The 17,875-nt window shown below is 43.5% G+C and overlaps 1 protein-coding gene across 3 annotated transcripts in view; it reads left to right on the top strand.

The window, feature by feature from the left end:
• Positions 1-2,782: 2,782 nt before the first annotated feature.
• Positions 2,783-17,875, top strand: part of CNOT10 (CCR4-NOT transcription complex subunit 10) — a 58,291-nt gene continuing 43,198 nt past the window's right edge. For 2 of the 3 annotated variants that reach the window (XM_086365677.1, XM_086365678.1), the window contains exon 1: positions 2,783-2,936. In XM_086365677.1, the coding sequence (XP_086221803.1) occupies positions 2,915-2,936 (22 nt within the window). In that variant the 5' untranslated portion in view covers positions 2,783-2,914. Of the gene's footprint in view, positions 2,937-11,983; positions 12,201-17,875 lie in introns of those variants that run through there. The other variant, XM_086365679.1, reaches the window with a different exon arrangement.

A 17,875-nucleotide genomic window follows, 5' to 3' on the forward strand; every position in this document is an offset into this window, starting at 1 on the left:
ACTGACTCGTCATGGCTGGTGACACAGCAGAGACCACTGACATTCTCCATCTCCCACTTCTGAATCAACTCTTCTCCCTCTCTTTAAACGAGGGAGAGCTGCCAATTTTGAAAGATGAGAGACAAGACCCAAGATGTCTTCAATACAGGCGAATTCCAGAAACTTTAAAGCTGAATGTAGAGGTTAAGGTAACAGTTGCTTATAGTCTTGTTACTTGGGAAAATGGGTTAACATCTGGGCCTCATTTTCCTGATCTGTGAAATGGATAAGGACCCACAGGGGGGACCACATGTGAGCAAGTGCAAACTGGCTCTGCTGACAAGCCTGGAGACTAAGAAAGTGAGACATAATTCTGCTAGCAGAACGTCCCCAGCTGGACATACACAGCTCTCACAGGATATGAACATGTCCAGAGAAGCTTACGCCATGATTGTTGTGGCAACAAGACAGAAACAAAGCCCTCCACATGCACAACAATGATGGGTCACCTCCTTCTTCTGACATGAGAGGTGCTGCCCCTTGACCAAGGGTAACTCCAACCTTGCTCTAATCCTCCTGCCTCCTGGATAAAAACTAAGACACTGGAACTCTGATCGTCTGCTTCCTGAATGCATCCAATTCCAAACTGCCAACCCCCCAACTTCCCTAATCCCTCTTTAAAATCATCCAGCAAGTGCCCAAATTCTATTAATTTCCTGCTAATTCCTTTTTTATTGGGAGGCTCCTCACAGCAGCAAGATCAATAAACACTTCAGGTGTCTTTTTATGTGGGTTCTAACATACTCATCAAAAGACATACTAGAATATTCATATTGACCTTATTAGGCATAGACAAAATACCCAACTACTCAGCAATAAATGAATACCTCAATTATGATACATTTGCGTAATGGTACATTACATAACAGTGAGAAACTAACTTTGCTCAACAACGTGGACAAATCTTGTAAGCTGGAGCAAAAGAAGCCAGATTCTCAAGAAAATATACTGTGATCCACTCTTATTCAGTTTGAAAACAGGTGAATAATCAATGGGGTTAGCCATCAGTTAGGAATCACCCTTGTGGGGGGGATGGGAGGAGGCAGGAGGGGGCTTCTACAGGTGGGTAACCTGTCATCCTTTCTCTGGGTGCTAGTTATGTGGATATGCTGAGATGATGAAAATTCAAAAATCAGTGTTTATGCTTTGTGTACTTCTCTGTGTATATGTTAATATGAATTAGTAGTTTGTTTTTTTTTTTAAATGGGCAACCGTGTTAAAGGGACATGGAGCAAACCTGAAAAAGCTCCCAATTAACAAAGCTGAAACAATTTGGGCAACAAGATCATGTAATATTGGGTTATAACCACAATATAAAATAAATGTCCATGTAAAGAGGATGTGGTTTATATAGCAATGGAATACTATCCAGCCATAAAGAAGAATGAAATAACGCCATTTGCAGCAACATGAATGGCTAGTCACTTCTGTGGTCTTTCTCCCTAAAACCTATTACCCTAGTCTCACCATGAAAAAACACTGCTGCTTCTGCTAAGTCGCTTCAGTCGTGTCCAACTCTGTGCGACCCCCATAGACGGCAGCCCACCAGGCTCCCCCGTCCCTGGGATTCTCCAGGCAAGAACACTGGAGTGGGTTGCCATTTCCTTCTCCAATGCATGAAAGTGAAAAGTGAAAGTGAAGTCGTTCAGTCGTGTCCGACTCTTCGCGACCAGGCTCCTCTGACCCATGGGATTTTCCAGGCAGGAGTATTGGAGTGGGTTGCCATTACCTGTATAGACCCAAATCCAGGTCCATTCTTCAGAAGTCCTCACCAGTACTCTTCAAAGCTGTCAAAGTCATCAAGAACAAGGAAAATCTGAGAAGTGATCAGTCAAGAATAGCCTAAGGAGGGAACTCCCTGGCAGTCCAGTGATTAGGAATCGGATGGCCGTCTAGGTTAGATACCTGGTGAGGGAAACTAAGATAGCACAAGCCGCGGGGCACAGTCAAACAAAAGCCTAAGGATACATGAATAAATTTAATGTGGCATCTTGGACAAGATCCCGGAACAGAAAAGGGACACTAGCTGAAAAAAAATTTTTTTTTAATTTTTTAAACGCTGAATTTAGTTAATAATAACATATCAACCGAGGTGGTTTCTCATATGTGACAGACGTGCCTCAGTAGGGTACGTCTTGAATAATTATTCAAGATGCTCACAACAAGGGCAACTAGGTGAGGAGTACGCAAGAGCTCCAAGTATCATCTGCAATTTTTCTGTAAATCTAAAACTTCTAAAATAAAATGTTTTATTTTGCTTTCAAACACGGACCCGCAACTGGGCTTTCTCACAAAGCTGTGAGAAATTATTACAGGTGTACAAGCCAAGTGCAAGGCTCAATGCTTAACACATAGATATGAGGTGTAGTTGTGGTTTCACGTGAAATAAGGGACAAGAATTCCAATATTCATCAATTGTTACCAACTGTTATCAGTGTAAGCACAAGGGACCCCATACAGCCCAGCCCGGCCAGCACACGCGCAAACGAGCGAGTGCGCGCGCGCGCGCGCGCGCACGCCGCGGGGGCGGGGCACCGAGGACGCTGGCGTAGGGCGGGGCCAGGCGCAGTTCCCACGCTGGCCTCGGCGCCCGGAAGTAGTGTGTCAGGGGACTCCGCGGGGCGGAAGCCGCGCATAAGTGGAGGCAGTGGCGCCGCCCGGGCAGGGGACGCTGCTGGTGCTGTTGCTAGACGACGCGAACTAGCCTTCGTCACTTCCTTAGCCCGCCGACTGCCCACTCCCCAGGCCGGAACCCAGGGGCCCGGAACCGGGGTGGGCGCAGGCTCGTCCTCCGACGTCCAGGACAGCAGCCAGCTGGGCAGCTGGAGTGGAGGCCACGCCACCTGCAGGGAAGAATCCGAGCCGAGGCGGGAAGATGGCTGCAGACAAGCCGGCAGGTGAGGTGCCCGCGCGCTGGAGCGGCGGGAGCGGGCAGACCCTGCGCTGCTGCCGCGGGGCCCCAGTTGGGGACTTCGTGGCTGCTCTCTTTGGGGCGTGCATTTCTCTCCCGTAGACCCTCCTTCGGCCGCCGCTAATGTGAGTCTTTGGGCCCCAGGTCCAGTAGTTTCTTACCAAGTGCAACACGAAGCCGCTTCTGTTCGCCTTTGCCTTGCTCTTCGGAATTTCTTTGGTTTAAAAAGCATGAGTCTAGATGGCCGTTTCACAGACTTTTCGACTTCCCACTGGGGAAGGCAGAGCAAGGAAAGTTCACCCCGGAGACGCAGTGCCGTGATGCCTGTGGCTCAGGCTACGGCACTTAACTGGGTGACTTCGGCCACACCAGCCTGCCTGTGGTCAGCGACGTCCTGTGTAATTAACTTTGTCGAAACCACTTATTGAAATAGACATAACGTTATCGTGTCTCACTTCGGTCTGTGCTCTCTAGTGCCTTGTTATTTAGAACCTTTTTCCCTCTAGTTCATCAAGATTAATCTCAACGGTTTTCTTTATGGATTACTATTCCATTCCTAGACTCTTCTCTATTTGAGGAATATAAAATTCTTTCCTGCCTACCTCTGGGACGGTCTTGATACCTGTTTCCTGTAAGAAAATAATGTTCTCTGTGGCATCCATCCACGTTTTGTTGGAAGGCGCTTAAATTACGGGTTTTAGAAGTGGTCAACACAGACTTTTTACAATAAAATTTATATATTTTTTAAGAGGGAAAAGAAAATGTGCTCCAGGATTTTTTAATTAGATCCTGATCTCAATAATTGACAAACTGGATTTGATATTAAAGTGAGCCAATCCTGATACATGCGTGTGTGCTCAGTTGCTCTTTTCAACCCCATGGACTGTAGCCCGTCAGGCTCCTCTTTCTATGAAATTTTCCAGGCAAGAATAGTGGATGGCGTTGCCATTTCCTACTTCAGGGGACCGTGCCAATCGTAATACAGGTACAGATAAGTAAAATCATTAGAACATCTCTTCAGTAATCTAAGAAAAACAAGAGAAAAGATCTAGAAAGCAGGGCTAAGCATTTAGAGCGTGCTAGAGAATTTTAGGTAGGCTGATCAGGAAAAGCGTTTCGTGAGGTGATGGTTGAGCCCAATGAAATGGAGTGAGCCTCATGGAATGGGGAGGGGTGGGTTGAGAGAAAGTTCCACGCAGTGAATAAGCTTGGCCTGTCCAAGTCTGACGGAGAAGGCGATGGCACCCCACTCCAGTACTCTTGCCTGGAAAATCCCATGGATGGAGGGGCCTGGTGGGCTGCAGTCCGTGGGGTCACTCAGAGCCAGACACGACTGAGCAACTTCACTTTCACTTTTCACTTTCATGCATTGGAGAAGGAAATGGCAACCCACTCCAGTGTTCTTGCCTGGAGGATCCCAGGAACGGGGGAGCCTGATGGGCTGCCATCTATGGGTCACACTGAGTCGGACACGACTGAAGCGACTTAGCAGCAGCAGCAGTCCAAGTGTGAACCAAGGGGACCAGCATGTTGTTGTTGTTTAGGTGCTAAGTCATATCCTACTCTTTGTGATTCCATGGACGGTAGCCTGCCAGGCTCCTCTGTCCTCCACTCTCTCCCAGAGTTTGCTAAAATTCTTGTCCATTGACTCCATAATGCTGTCTAACCGTTTCATTTTCTGCAGGCCCCTTCTCCTCTTGCCTTCAATCCTTCCCAGCATCAGAATCTTTTCCAGTGAGTTCACTCTTCACATCAGGTGGCCAAAGTATTGGAGTTTCAGCAACAATTATTATATACTAATAAATATATATATATTTATTTGCCAATGAATATTCAGGCTTGATTTCCTTTAGGATTGACTGGTTTGAATTCTTTGCAGTCCAGGGGGCTCTCAAGAGTCTTCTCCAGCACCACAGTTTGAAAGCATGAATTCTGAAGTACTCAGCCTTCTTTATGGTCCAACTCTCACATCCTTACTAGAAAAACCATGACTACTAGAAAAACCGTAGCTTTGACTATACATGCCAGTCTATCACTGCTTCCACTTTTTCCCCTTCTATTTGCCATGAAGTGATGGGACCAGATGCCATGATCTTAGTTTTTCGAATGTTGAATTTCAGGCCAGCTTTTTCACTCTCCTCTTTCACCCTCATCAGGAGGCTCTTTCTTTCCTCTTTGCTTCCTGCTATTAGAGTGGTATCATCTGTGTATCTGAGGTTGTTGATACTTCCAGCAGTCTTGATTCCAGCTTGTTATTTCATCCAGCCTGGCATTTCACACGATGAGCTTTGCATAGAAGTTAAATAACCAGGGTGACAATATACAGCCTTCTTGTACTCCTTTCCTAATTTTGCATGTCAGTTGTTCCACGTCCAGTTCTAAGTGTTGCTTTTTAGCCACATACAAGTTTCTCAGGAGACAGTTAAGGTGGTCTGGTAATCCCATCTCTTTAAGAATTTTCCACAATTTGTTGTGATCCACACAGTCAAAGGCTTTACTGAAGCAGTTTTTCTGGAACTCCCTTGCTTCTTCCATGTTCCAAAGAACATTGACAGTTCCATCTCTGGTTCCTCTGCCCCTTTGAAACCCAGCTTGTACATCTGGCAGTTCTCAGTTCAGGTGCTGTTGAAGCCTAGCTTGAAGGATTTTGAGTATTACCTTGCTAACATGTGAAATGAGTGCAATTGTACAGTAGTTGGAACATTCTTTGGTGTTGCCTTTCTTTGGGATTGGAATGAAAACTGACCTCTTCCAGTCCTGTAGCCACTACTGAGTTTTCCAAATTTGATGACATATTGACTATAGCACTTTAACAGCATCATCTTTCAGGATTTGAAATAGCTCAGCTGGAATTCCATCACCTCCACTAGCTTTGTTCGTAGTGATGCTTCCTTCCTAAGGCCCACGTGACTTCACATTCCAGGATGTCTGGCTCTAGTTGAGTGACCACACCACTGTGGTTATCTTAGTCATCATGACCTTTTTTGTACAGTTCTTCTGTGTATTCTTGCCACCTCTTAATCTCTTCTGCTTCTGTTAGGTCCATACCATTTCTGTCCTTTATTGTGTCCATCCTTGGATGAAATGTTCCCTTGATATCTCTAATTTTCTTGAAGAGATCTCTAGTCTTTCCCATTCTATTGTTTCCCTCTATTTCTTTGCATTGGTCGCTTAAGAAGGCCTTCTGGTCCCTCCTTGCTGTTCTCTGGAACTCTGCATTCAGTTGGGTATAGCTTTCCCTTTGTCCCTTGCCTTTCATTTCTTTTCTTTCCTCAGCTATTTGGAAAGCCTCCTCAGACAGCCACTTTGCCTTATTGCATTTGTTTTTCTTTGGGATGGTTTTGTTCACTGCCTCCTGTACAGTGTTAAAAACCTCTGTCCATAATTCTTCAGGCACTCCAGATCTAATCCCTTGAATCTGTTCATTACCTCCACTGTATAAGGGATTTGATTTAGGTCATACATGAAAGGCCTAGTGGTTTTATCTACTCTCTTCAGTTTAAGCCTGAATTTTGCAATAAGGAGCTCATGATCTGAACTACATGCAGCCCCAAGTCTTGTTTTTGCTGACTGTTTACAGAGTCTGCATCTTTGGCTGCAAAGAACATAATCAGTCTGATTTCGGTATTGATCATCTGGTGATGTCCACGTGTAGAGTCTTCTCTTGGGTTGTGGGAAAAGGGTATTTGATATGACCAGCATGTTCTCTTGACAAAACTCTGTTAGCCTTTGCCCTCCTTCATTTTTACTCTGTGGCCAAACTTGCCTGTTATTCTGGGTTTGTCTGGACTTCCTACTTTTGCATGCCAATCCCCTATGATGAAAAGGACGTCTTTTTTTTTGGTGTTCGTTCTAGAAGCTCCTCTGTCCTTGGAATTCTCTTGGCAAGAATACTGGAGTGGGTAGCCATTCCCTTCTTCAGGGGATCTTCCTAACCCAGGAATCAGTCCTGGGTCTCCTGCGTTGCAGGCAGATTCTTTACCATCTGAGCCACTAGGGAGGCCCATAGGTCTTCATAGAACTGGTCAGCTTCAGCTTCTTCAACATCAATGGTTGGGGAATAGACTTGAATTACTATGATGTTGAATGGTTTGCCTTGGAATCGAACCGAGATTATTTCATTGTTTTTGAGACTGCACCCAAGTAATGCATTTTGGACTCTTGTTGACCATGAGGGCTACTCAGTTTCTTCTAAGGGATTCTTGCCCACAGTGGTAGATGGTCATCTGAATTAAATTCACCCATTCCCCTCCATTTTAGTTCACTTATTCCTAAGATGTTGATGTTCACTCTTGCCATCTCCTGCTTGACCACGCCTAATTTATCTTGATTAATGGACCTAACATTCTGGGTTCCTATGCAGTATCGTTCTCTACAGCATCAGACTTTACAACCACACGCATCCATAGCTGAGTGTTGTTCCCATGTTGGCCCAGCCACTTCATTCTTTCTGGAGCTATTGGTAATTGCCCTCTGCTCGGAGAAGGCAGTGGCACCCCACTCCAGTACTCTTGCCTGGAAAATCCCATGGATGGAGGAGCCTGGAAGGCTGCAGTCCATGGGGTCGCTAAGAGTCGGACACGACTGAGCGACTTCACTTTCACTTTTCACTTTCCTGCATTGAAGAAGGAAATGGCAACCCACTCCAGTGTTCTTGCCTGGAGAATCCCAGGGACGGCGGGGCCTGGTGGGCTGCCGTCTCTGGGGTCACACAGAGTCGGACACAACTGAAGCGACTTAGCAGCAGTAGCAGCTTCCCAAGTAGCATATGAGACACCTTCCAACCTGGGGGCTCACCTTCCAGTGTCATATCTTTTTGCCTTTCATACGGATACTCATGTCCATGGGTTCTCCAGGCAGGAATACTGGAGTGGGTTGCCATTTCCTCCTCCAGTGGACCACGTTTTGTCAGAACTCTTCACTGTGACCCATCATCTTTGGGCCCTGCATGGCATGGCTCATAACTTCATTGAGTTGCAGAGCCCCTTCACTACAATAAGGCTGCTATCCGTGAAGGGAAAGGTGACCAGCATATTCCTTCTCAATTTACGACATTGTCTCTCCCCCAGCTTTACCATTCCTGCTTGTCCATATCAGTGCCCTTGCCTGGAATGACCTTTTAGCTCTGAAATCTATCTAGGTTTCAAGTCTTACCTCCGTTATTCTTCTACTTAATCATTCTTTGGTTTGCCAGAATTGAGTGCCAAGCCCTGCCTTTGATGTTGAAGAAATGGATGTGACACAGCCCCCGCTTTTGACGGTCTGCTCTTCAGTCTGTTAGAGACAGCCCTGTAATAGTGACACTCCCACTTGGGAAGAGCTATTAATGTGTGTCACAGAAAAATAGGGTTTAGAGTGATTGTTGCTTTGATTGGTGTTGGCTTATAGCCCACACTGTAGGAAACTTCCTGCCTGGATAACCAGGTTGACTTTGTATTAAGTAGGTAAGGATAGAGTTAAATAAAACAAAACTGGAAGCCCAGAGACTGAAACCAGCTAATGTTGTGGATTAATTTATTCAGTAATATTCAGCAGTTTAGCCTACCCTGCCAGGCGCTGCAAAGTGTCTGTCCTCATGGAGCTTGTAATATACATGAAAGGCAGATAAATATGTGAACAATGTAAGAAATAATTAGGATTTCAAGCTGTGATAAATTGTGAAGAGGGACTCTCCTAGGGATTCAGTGGTTAAGAATCCACACTTCCTCTACAGGGAGCGTGGGTTCCATCCCTGGCCAGGGAACTAAGATCTCACATGATGCATGGTGTGCCCCCCCCCACCAAAAGAAATGTGAAGAGAAAATAAGAGGGTAAAGGATAACTGAGAGCAGGGATCCTACTTTGAGTGGATTGATGAGAGGAGGAAGGGCTCTGTTAGAGACGACATTTGAACAAGACCCTGACGATAAAGAGCCAGCAGGCCGAATGGGGGAAGAAGGATACAGGTGGGAGGAGTATCCACTGTGCAGACCCCTTGGACAGCAGGAAGACCCCTGGAGCCTAAGCACCGTGAGGTCAGGCACGTTTGTCTGTTTAGTAGTGTGCTACCTCCAGCTCCTAGACCAATAGCTGGTGTATCAAAGCACTCAGCGTGTTCATAGCCTAGTCAGCAGAGGAAGCATAGCAAGAGGCGGTTAGAGTTGTGGCAGAGGCCAGCTTCTTCCAGCCTTGTACAGGCCATGGAAGAAGGTGGGATTTCTTTCTAACTAAAGAGGAGCCTTAGAGATTTCGGCAGGGGCATCCAGGACCTTGTAGTGGCAGCGTGAGAGATCTAGTTCCGACTAGGAAGAGAACCCGGGCACCCTGCCTTGAGAGCTCGAAGTCTTAGCCACTAGTCCATGAGTTCTTGTTTTAAGTGAGCCAGGTAAGTGATGAAGAGTTAGGAGCCTGGGGTGTGAAGTCAGACAGCCTAGGTTCATCCTGCTTGTGCTACTTGTTATTTGTGTGACCTTGGGCAGATTTTTTTTAAGAAACCATTTTTTTTAAGCCTCAGTTTTCCTCTGTGGAGAAAGAGAATGATTATATCTACCTCACAGTTTTGGAAAGGGATTAAATGGGCTCAGCGTAGGCCCTGGTTTTTAAAAATGCCGACTAGTATTACTTTAGGGTAGGGGTTGATGGAGAAGAGGGGCACGTGTGAGAATCTTTGAAGGAGTGAAATTGGCAGAACTTGTGGATGACTCGGACTAGTTGGTGAGCATGAAGCCTTGCTCTTTGAAAAAGGCTCTAAACTGAGCCTGTTTCTTCATTTGTAAAATGGGGGTCCTAATAGTCTTTTAGTTTATTCCTAATAGTTTCCTGATTTATTTACCTCACCTGGTTATAGCTTGTGACGATCAGCTGAGGTGAGGTGTGTGTGTGCTGATTACGTGAAAAAGGGAAAGACGACCAGATGAGTAATAGGAAGTCAGGAGAAGAGTATTTAAAGATGGCTTTGAAATCTTTTTTTTTTTTTTTTGGCTTTGAAATCTTGAGCCAGGATGACTGTAAAAATGGCAAGAAGACATGAATGGACCTGGTGACCGTGTATAGAGTGAAGTAGGTCAGAAGGAAAAAGACAAATATGTATTAATGCATACACGTGCAATCTGAAAAAATTGGTATAGACGATTTTATTTGCGAAGTAGAAATAGACACACAGACATAGAGAACCAATACATGGACACCAAGGGGAAAGGAGGAATGTGGGAGGAGCTGGGAGACTGGGGTTGACATGTATCACTACTGATACTATGCATAAAGTAGAGGACTCGCGAGACCTAGTGTGCAGCGTGGGGACTCCGCTCGGTGCTCTGTGGTGACCTCCATGGGAAGGCAGTCCAAAACGAGGGGATATATGTATACATACAACTGGTTCACGTTGCTGTGCAGTAGAAACTAACACAATGTTGTAAAGCAGCTATACTCCAGTAACGGGTTTTTTTTTTAAATGGTAGGAAGAACAAAATGAGAGAACTTTAAGCCAAGGCTACTTTTATTTTATTTAAAACACCCCCAACGTTTTGATTGTTATTAAGTATGTAAGGTAAAAAACATGAAGTCCTCTATCACTTCTGCACAGTCTCACTCTCCAGGTAACTGAGTTTGTGTGTTCTTCCAGACCATCAAATATATATTCATACACACACACACACACACACACGTATCCGACTCTTTGCGACCCCATGGACTGTAGCCCTCCAGGCTCCTCTGTCCATGGAATTCTCCAGGCAAGAATACTGGAGTGGGTTGTCATCCCTTCTCCAGGAGATCTTCCCCACCCAGGGGTTGAACCCCCGTCTCCCACATTGCAGGCAGATTGTTTACCACCTGAGCCTCCAGGGAGAACCGTATATATGTGTATGCCAAAGAAGAAATAAACTGTGCAATACTATCTTGCCATTTGCTTTTTTCAAGGTCCAATAAGGAATCTGGGTTTTGTTTTTTAAACCTTTTTATTTTTTAATCAAAGTGTAGTTAATGGAGTCTGTACATAAATTATCTTTAAGTGACCTACATAGGATATTTTAAGTGTTTTTAAGATTTAAGAATTTAGTCTTATAATTCCAACTTAAAATGTATAATTGAGTAAATAATTGACTTAGAGTTGTGATTGTAAATTGAAGCCTTTATATTATTGCATGCACGTAATTAAAGAGTCACTGTTCTCATAAGCTTAATTTTTTAGATTTATAAGCTATTTGAGTTCTTCGGAAATTTTGTATTTTTAAGTCAAAGATTGTTGCTAAAATGGGTTATATTAAATTATTTAAAGTGGTTAAAATTTTATGTTTGAAAGTGTAAGTGAAATCAAACATTCATCACAGCCCTTTAAAATGAAAACTCCAAATAGAGTAAGATATCTAAGTTGAATGTAAAAGTTTGAGGAAAAATCTCAGCTTTCTGAGCTCATAAGTTAATAAGTATTAATATCTGAAAACTATAGTAAATCTATGCCCCCAAACTACTCTCAGGTATGAAAATAAAAATGCTTATCTGCGCTGGTAGTGTTCTGCTTTGCCTGTCTTCCCCAGAGTGTGCTGATATTCCTGGTGCTTGCTTTTCTGTTCTGTATCTCTTCTGTGTTCAAGTCTGTAGCCTTGCTGGGCACATGGTACTCCTCTGAGGTGTGGAGAAAGCAGCCATCGTCTGTAGGACTTCGCTAAGACAGGTGTACTTGGGCCAGTGATAGAAAACCGCATGTGAGGTTTGTGAACCTTGGCTGGATGGTGGCTTTAGTAAACCTGAATTATTTTTCTTTGAAATGGCATCTTTCTTATTTAAAATTTTCCTTCACAAAGGCATCAACATTGTTTTGCAAGTATAGCAGCAGACTTCATTAGGCCTTCATTTCTTTTGTCCTGGGGGAAAATTTTCTTTCCTTGAACCTCATCGGAGCTCTATTTGGAAAAGTGTAACTTGTATGGCAGATCCTCCTCCAATCAGATTTGAATTGTTAACATTCTGTACTGGAATCTGTCTGGGCTTTCAGTTAACTGACTTTTTTCAGTTTGGGGAAAGTGGTGTGTTTCTTTTCTACTTAGTTTAAACCTAATTGTTTGGTTAGAAATGAAGCCTGTTGGCTTAAAAAACGTCAAGGTTTGTGTGCCAAAGAGCTCTGTACGCCTCCATGGTCAGCCCTGTTCATTAGGCCAGAGTAGAAGGAAGGTCAAGCTTATGGATGAACGGTCATATACTCTTTCAGTTGGCAACGGAGACTATTTCTGGACAAATAAAGACACATTGTGGAATTATGTGCAGACTCTTTCTGGTAAGAAGTCAGTTACCTCCAAAATGAATGTTTTAGAGACTATTCCTTGGAGAAAACTTGAAAAGTGCATAAAGATAAGGAAAATAAAAATAATAATCTCATTGAAGTAATATTTTTTTCCCTTAAGTTTTATCTTGAAGTAAAAGAATGTAAGTAGAATAATGGCTGGTTAACATGTAAGACGGAGAAGGCAATGGCACCCCACTCCAGTACTCTTGCCTGGAAAATCCATGGACAGAGGAGCCTGGTAGGCTTCAGTCCATGGGGTCGCTAAGAGTCGGACACGACTGAGCGACTTCACTTTCACTTTTCACTTTCATGCACTGGAGAAGGAAATGGCAACCCACTCCAGTGTTCTTGCCTGGAGAATCCCAGGGACGGGGAACCCTGGTGGGCTGCCATCTCTAGGGTCACACAGAGTTGGACACGACTGAAGCGACTTAGCAGCAGTAGCAGCAACATGTAAGAGGCTGTTTATGAGCTCAGATCTCTAAAATGTCTGTTTCAGAGTCTTTTGTCAGCCTTAGAGTCTAGCTTATCAACGTGCTTCTGTCCTTATTTAGAGGATTTTAGATTTACTTTCACTTTTCACTTTCATGCATTGGAGAAGGTAATGGCAACCCACTCCAGTGTTCTTGCCTGGAGAATCCCAGGGAAGGGGGAGCCTGGTAGGCTGCCGTCTATGGGGTCGCACAGAGTTGGACACGACTGAAACGACTTAGCAGTAGCAGCAGCAGCAGGGGCTTCCCTGGTGGCTCAGTCTCCTGCCTATAGTGCAGGAGACCTGAGTTTGATCCCTGGGTGGGAAAGATACCTTAGAGGAGGAAACAGCCACCCACTCCAGTGTTCTTGCCTGGAGAAGCCCATGGACAGAGGAGCCTGGTGGACTTGTGGGCTACAGTCCATGGGGTCGCAGAGTTGGACACGACTGACGTGACTAAACCACCATCACCACCACAGTTTCTAGAGGATAATGATAGCAGTGGCCACATGAACCAATCTGTTCTAGTGGAAAGTAGAAGCTTAACTCTTCAGTGACTTGGTGAGTTGTCTTGTGTTTCCCTCTGCCCTGTATTTATAAATCACAATTTATAAATGACATTAGGACCCAGAAGCCCTGTTAAAGAATGTCATCTAATGTCGGGAGGCTGTATTTTTAGAAGAAGCTGTGGAGATAACTTGACGGCAAACTAAGAATTTGGGGTATTTGGTTTCAGTTTAGTGTACTTCTGTATGAGGGGAGATACGTCAGGTTTCCTATAAGAATTTTTTTAAGTATTAATATCTATGCTCATTGTTAATATGTTGACTCTACCTAGAGTTGAGGTTCCATCTCAATCTAAACTCATACTTTGCTTTTTGGGGATCCTGAAATCCTGTGTCCTTAGTTTTACACATTTTAAAGAAATTGGTTTTTCCTGTAATTGGGCACTTGAAAGTTTTGCCAGGCAGGTGTATTGTGTAAGCAGTTGACTTAACAGAAACTCACTGTTACTAGCTTTTTAATGAAAAAGCTGTTTGACAGAGTCTTCTCAAACCAGTGAGCTCTCTTCATCAAACTATTAGTTTTTCCTCTCTGTTAGGACTCAGTTCTTATCTATCTGTATGCAAAGTGGAAATGAAATACTAATTTATGTAACTTTAATTATCAGAAGTAACACTTCTTTGAACCCAAATACCAGAATACCTCTTTTTTTTTTTGTTAGCAGATCTAAGTCTTAGATAAGTTCACAAGTTGCATTTTGTTTTAAAGTATGTGGTGATTCTCAAGAGTATTCAGTCTAAGGATAGGGGTTTCACAGTGATCTAAGGAGCTGTTCACACTAAATGTAATTCATTGTTTATTTGTATATTTAAAGTGCAGAAATAAGTATTTTGTTTAAAAAAAGCCACAGGGGAGTCCTTAGTTGTTCTGTGATAGGGAAAGTGGGAAGGAAGCTGATATTTAGTTACATCTCTAACCAAAGAGATTGGTGGCCAAGGGGAGACAGACTGGAAATGTGACTAATTCTAAGACACGTGTTTTCATTGTACTGTGACGATAGGGAAACTGGGAGTCTTTACTGACTGTTGTTATGTGCCTGGCCAGGGCTTCCACACGCTCATCTCACACACCAGCAAAGTAATGCTCAAAATTCTCCATGCCAGGCTTCAACAGTATGTGAACTGAGAACTTCCACATGTTCAAGCTGGATTTAGAAAAGGCAGAGGAACCAGAGATCAAATTGCCAACATCCATTGGATCATCGAAAAAGCAAAAGAATTCCACAAAAACATCTACTTTTGCTTCATTGATTACGCCAAAGCTTTTGACTCTGTGGATCACAACAAACTGTGGAAAATTCTTAGAGAGATGGGAATATCAGACCGCCTGACCTGCCTCCTGAGATCTGTATACAGGTCAAGAAGCAACAGTTAGAACTGGTTGTGGAACAACAGACTGGTTCCAAATAGGAAAAGGAGTACGTCAAGGCTGTATATTGTCACCCTGCTTATTTGACTTATATGCAGAGTATATCATGCAAAATGCTGGATTGAGTGAAGCACAAGCTGGAATCAAGATTGCCGGGAGAAATATCAATAACCTCAGATATGCAGATGACACCACCCTTAGGGCAGAAAGTGAAGAACTAAAGAGCCTCTTGGTGAAAGTGAAAGAGGAGAGTGAAAAAGCTGGCTTAAAACTCAATATTCAAAAAACAAAGATCATGACATCCAGTCCCATCACTTCATGGCAAATAGATGGGGAAACAGTGACAGATTTATTTTGGGGGGCTCCAAAATCACTGCAGATGGTGATTGCAGCCATGAAATTAAAAGACGCTTGCTCCTTGGAAGAAAAGCTATGACCAACCTAGACAGCATATTACAAAGCAGATACATTACTTTACTGACACAGGTCTTTATAGTCAAAACTATGATTTTTCCAGTAGTCATGTATGGATGTGAGAGAGTTAAACTATAAAGAAAGCAGAATGCCGAAGAATTGATGCTTTTGAACTGTGGTGTTGGAGAAGACTCTTGAGAGTCCCTTGGACTGCAAGGAGATCAAACCAGTCAATCCTAAAAGAAATCAGTCCTGAATATTCATTGGAAAGACTAATGCTGAGACTGAAGTCCAATACTTTGGCCACCTGATGTGAAGAACTGACTCATTAGAAAAGACCGTGATGCTGGGAAAGGTTGAAGTCAGAAGGAGAAGGGGAATATAGAGGATGAGATGGTTGGATGGCGTCACCGACTCGATGGACATGAGTTTGAGCAAGCTCCAGGAGTTGGTGATGGACAGGGAAGCCTAGTGTGTTACAGTCCATGGGGTTACGAAGAGTCTGACGTGACTGAGCAACTGAACTGAACTAAGGGCTTCCTAAAATCAGCTCTTTTGACACTGGGTTCTTTGACATGCTCCTGGAAAACAGTTTTCTAGGCCATTATCAAAAAATACCAGGACTTCCCATGTAGTCCAGTGGTTAAGACTCCACACTTCTGCTGCAGGGGGCACAGGTTTGATCCATGGTCAGGGAAATAAGACCCCACATGCTGAGCTGTGCAGCCCCACCAAAAAATGCTCATGCCATAAGGGTACCTATGGTTTAATGAACTCTCACAAATCCAGAAGCAACCCACCCCCACCAGCCCCGCCATAGTGTCCTCTGATAGATCTGCAGTCACTAGACCCCTTATCTTCTAAACCTTACGTTAGTTTTAGACAGACAGACATTTATTTAATGTTTGTTTTTGTTTATTTGGCTACACTGGGCCCTAGTTGCAGCTTGTGGAGTCTAGTTCCTCCACCAGGCATCGAGTTCCTCCACCAGGCCCAAAACCCAGCCTCCTGGATTGGGAGTGTGAAGCCTTAGCCACTGGAACACCGAAAGTCCCTAGGCAGGCATTTAAAAATAAAACTTAAAAAAAGTGATCAATGATCATTATAAAAATTTAGACAGTTGTTAAATGCAAGTTTGTGTGCCTGAGGCACAGTGAGGCCAAACCAAGATGTCAGAGTTTGGAGCAGAAAAAGATTTATTGCAGTGCCAAGAACGGAGAATGGGTAGCTTGTGCTAAAAAAAACCCAAACTCCCCCAACAGTTTGTAGCCAAAAGTTTTTGTAGGCAAAACCTGGGTTGAGAGCTGCAGGGTTTGTGGCTTTCCTCTGATAGGCTGGTGCTGAGGTAACCAGAATCGTGTGCTCAGCCTGAACTTACCATCCTCCATTGGGTAGGGACAGAGTTCCTGCAAAAGAACTCAGAGATACATATATTCCTTGAGCAGGAACCAGGGCCCTGCCCTGCTGTTTCTCGACTGCTCCGTCTTCCCTGTTTGCTGTTTGAATCTGCCCTTTGAACTTAAGGAAGATCTAGGAGTCGGAAGCTTTTTCCTACAAGCAAGAAATGGGACAGGACGTGGGGGTGGGGGGGTGAGGGGGAAGGGTCGGAAAGTTTTATATCCAGGAAAACACCATAGACAGAGCCCTCCTGGGTCTCACAGTTAAGAGCAATAGGAAGGAAAGTCATATCTCTCTCCTGTCCCATTCCCTGAAGGTAACGACTACAAACTGGATGTTAATCCTTCCAAATGTTATTCTGTATACATTCAGAATATCTGTGTATTTTTATAAAACATGGAGCTCTGTTGTATAAAACTGTTTGCAGTCTGCTTTTTCTATTTAAGAAGATGTTGAGGATGTTTCTCCACGTCAAGGCATTGTCAGGACTCAACTTTTTAACAATTGTTTAGTGTGCCATTGTATTTCTATACCACAGTTTACTTAGCAGTTTTCTTAACTGAAGGATGTTTATTTCTAGTCATTCACTATTATAAACAGCGCTGCAGTGAGCATCTTTGTGTATTTGTAGAGTGAATACCTGGAAGTGGGGTTGTTTGGTCAAGAGGTTGTACATGGACAGGTATTGGTGATTACTTCCCAGGAGGTCTGACCAATTTACACTCAGACTCGACAGGTGTTGTCCTTGAGTAGTTTAAAACTTGCATTAGCTGAGATTTTTGCATTTATTTGGGAATTTTTTTTAATAAAAAACTAATTTTTAAAACAGTAAATTGTAGGGCAGAAATAATATATACAGAAACTTCTATTAAGGAAGCTTTTTAAATGTATTAATCCTGGCTTTTCGATTTCTAAGCCTATGAAAGCCTTCATTGCTTGGTAATTACCTATGAATTCTTATCAGTCGATAGGTGTTGTCCTTGAGTAGTTTAAAACTTGCATTAGCTGAGATTTTTGCATTTATTTGGGAATTTTTTTTAATAAAAAACTAATTTTTAAAACAGTAAATTGTAGGGCAGAAATAATATATACAGAAACTTCTATTAAGGAAGCTTTTTAAATGTATTAATCCTGGCTTTTCGATTTCTAAGCCTATGAAAGCCTTCATTGCTTGGTAATTACCTATGAATTCTTATCAGTGTCATTTTCTCATTGTTAAATGTTACTACTTTCTAACTAGATGATAAACTTCTTGAAGGCATCTCACATGTGCTTATAAACTCTTCGTGTCTCTAGCGCCTAGCATAGGTTCTTGAATACGTGAGATTTGGGGTGTATTGCTGTGGTGGGAGGCAGATCTAGTTCCTTTTTTTTAAGACAGGAGTTGTTCGTTTTTCTTTCCTTCTTTCTGGCTGTGCTGGGTGCTCGTTGTTGCGTGCAGGCTTTGTCT

The sequence above is a fragment of the Bos grunniens genome, chromosome 22 (genome assembly GCF_055505025.1).
Source record: "Bos grunniens cultivar Pamir isolate PY7600 chromosome 22, Bosgru_T2T1.0, whole genome shotgun sequence".
Taxonomy (NCBI): domain Eukaryota; kingdom Metazoa; phylum Chordata; class Mammalia; order Artiodactyla; family Bovidae; genus Bos; species Bos grunniens.